The sequence below is a fragment of the Arachis hypogaea genome, chromosome 10, assembly GCF_003086295.3.
Source record: "Arachis hypogaea cultivar Tifrunner chromosome 10, arahy.Tifrunner.gnm2.J5K5, whole genome shotgun sequence".
NCBI classification, from domain to species: Eukaryota; Viridiplantae; Streptophyta; class Magnoliopsida; order Fabales; family Fabaceae; genus Arachis; species Arachis hypogaea.
This window is the reverse complement of record NC_092045.1, coordinates 53,894,775-53,896,343: the sequence shown is the minus strand read 5'-3', so window position 1 is coordinate 53,896,343 and position 1,569 is coordinate 53,894,775. Positions and strand designations below refer to the sequence as shown.

The 1,569-nt window shown below is 38.5% G+C and overlaps 1 protein-coding gene across 1 annotated transcript; it reads right to left on the bottom strand.

Annotated features, from left to right (window-relative positions):
• Positions 1–755: 755 nt before the first annotated feature.
• On the bottom strand, positions 756–1,295 carry LOC140175651 (uncharacterized). The gene has a single exon (XM_072204178.1). It carries the CDS (start codon positions 1,293–1,295, stop codon positions 756–758), a length of 540 nt encoding a protein of 179 aa, XP_072060279.1.
• Positions 1,296–1,569: the final 274 nt, after the last annotated feature.

The following is a 1,569-nucleotide window of genomic DNA, read 5'->3' as shown; positions in this document are numbered from 1 at the left end:
GTATATAAATTAGATTGCACAGATCCAACTGTCATTAGTTTGTTATACTGAAATTGGTGTCGGTAGCTAACTGAGAGTTATACAGGTCTCGATGGGCATTATTTGTAACACTACTCATTTGTTTGACTTAGGGTGGGGCTATAATGAGGACATCAGATTGCATATCACCCCAATAAACCTTCTAGCTGGACAATAAAGGTAATATAGTTCCTATAATGCAAAACATATTTTCAGAATAGTTTTACTTTGGTTAAATCCTGCCAAAGGCACTGATTGTATACTGGTTTAGTTCTCTACACCTAAAATGGCTTTTTAAGAAAATTGTAACATGAAACAACAACTTAGTTGGTAGGAGCAAGTACCTCGTTTGTGTAACCAATGACTGCTGGATCTTTTCCTGGAATACTTGTAATGTTCAACATATGTTTCTGAATACTTCTTTGAAAACGACATTCTCTGTTTCTTTCTTTTGATCATCATCATGACACAACAAAATCTTGAGTCCTTCCTTATTTGTCACCCTGGAGATAGCAACATAGAGCTGGCCATGTGTGAATACGGGTTTCTTCAATATTAACCCAACCTTTGATAATGACTGACCTTGGCTCTTGTTTATAGTCATCGCGTATGAAACCATAATAGGAAATTGTCTCCGTGGAATTTGAATGGTATTCGATGGTCAGAAGGACTTAGTGTCATCCTTGGTATAAACACTTTCTGCCCCTTATTCTTGCCCGCACACGTTCGTGCTTCAATTATGTGTTTTCCAAGTTTAGTAACAACCAATCGTGTTCCATTGCACAATCCTGCGAGTGGTCAATGTTTCTTAACAGCATAATTGGTGTTCCAACTTTTAGTGTTAACTCATGGTTAGGGACACCTGAGCACTTGATTGTGTTTAGGAGTTCAGGAGTGTGTATTGAAGCCAATAAATCGTTATTAGGCTCTGTGGGACATGCCTTATCAGAGCTCAAATATGTTTGCGCTTCAGCCGGATTTAAACTCATCATGTAGTTGTTGATCTCATCAACTAACTGTAGTGTTGGTGCAAGGATAGCTCGATCTTCAATCTGTTGGTCAATATTTCTTCCTGAAAAGCTTTCAGGATAAGTTACTCTACATATTGCTTCAATTGGGTCTACCCAATCGGAAACCAATATGTCATCGGGAATGACAACCTTTTCACCTGTATTCGATCGTGACCCTTGGCTGCCATCACCAATACTGAGTATCCAATCAGCAAATTCTTTCAACTCAGATGACCTTGAATTTAAATCACTTGATTTTAAGCGCATGTTCTTTGAAAGTGTCAAAAGCTTGCAGTCATCCACAAGTATGATGAGTTGATAGTGGCATTGACTATTTCTTGCCTAGACCCTTTCGGGATGACTGGAAGTATTTGGCGAAAATCTCCCCAAAACAATTGTCTTGCCTCAAATGGCTGCTCCAAGCTATCTTTGTTATTGAACCTTAATATGTCACGCATGGTCCTATCAAGAGCTTCAATACGAATCTATTTACATAGTGCCTCATCCCAAATTATCAACTTTGTCTTAATCAAAAGCTCAG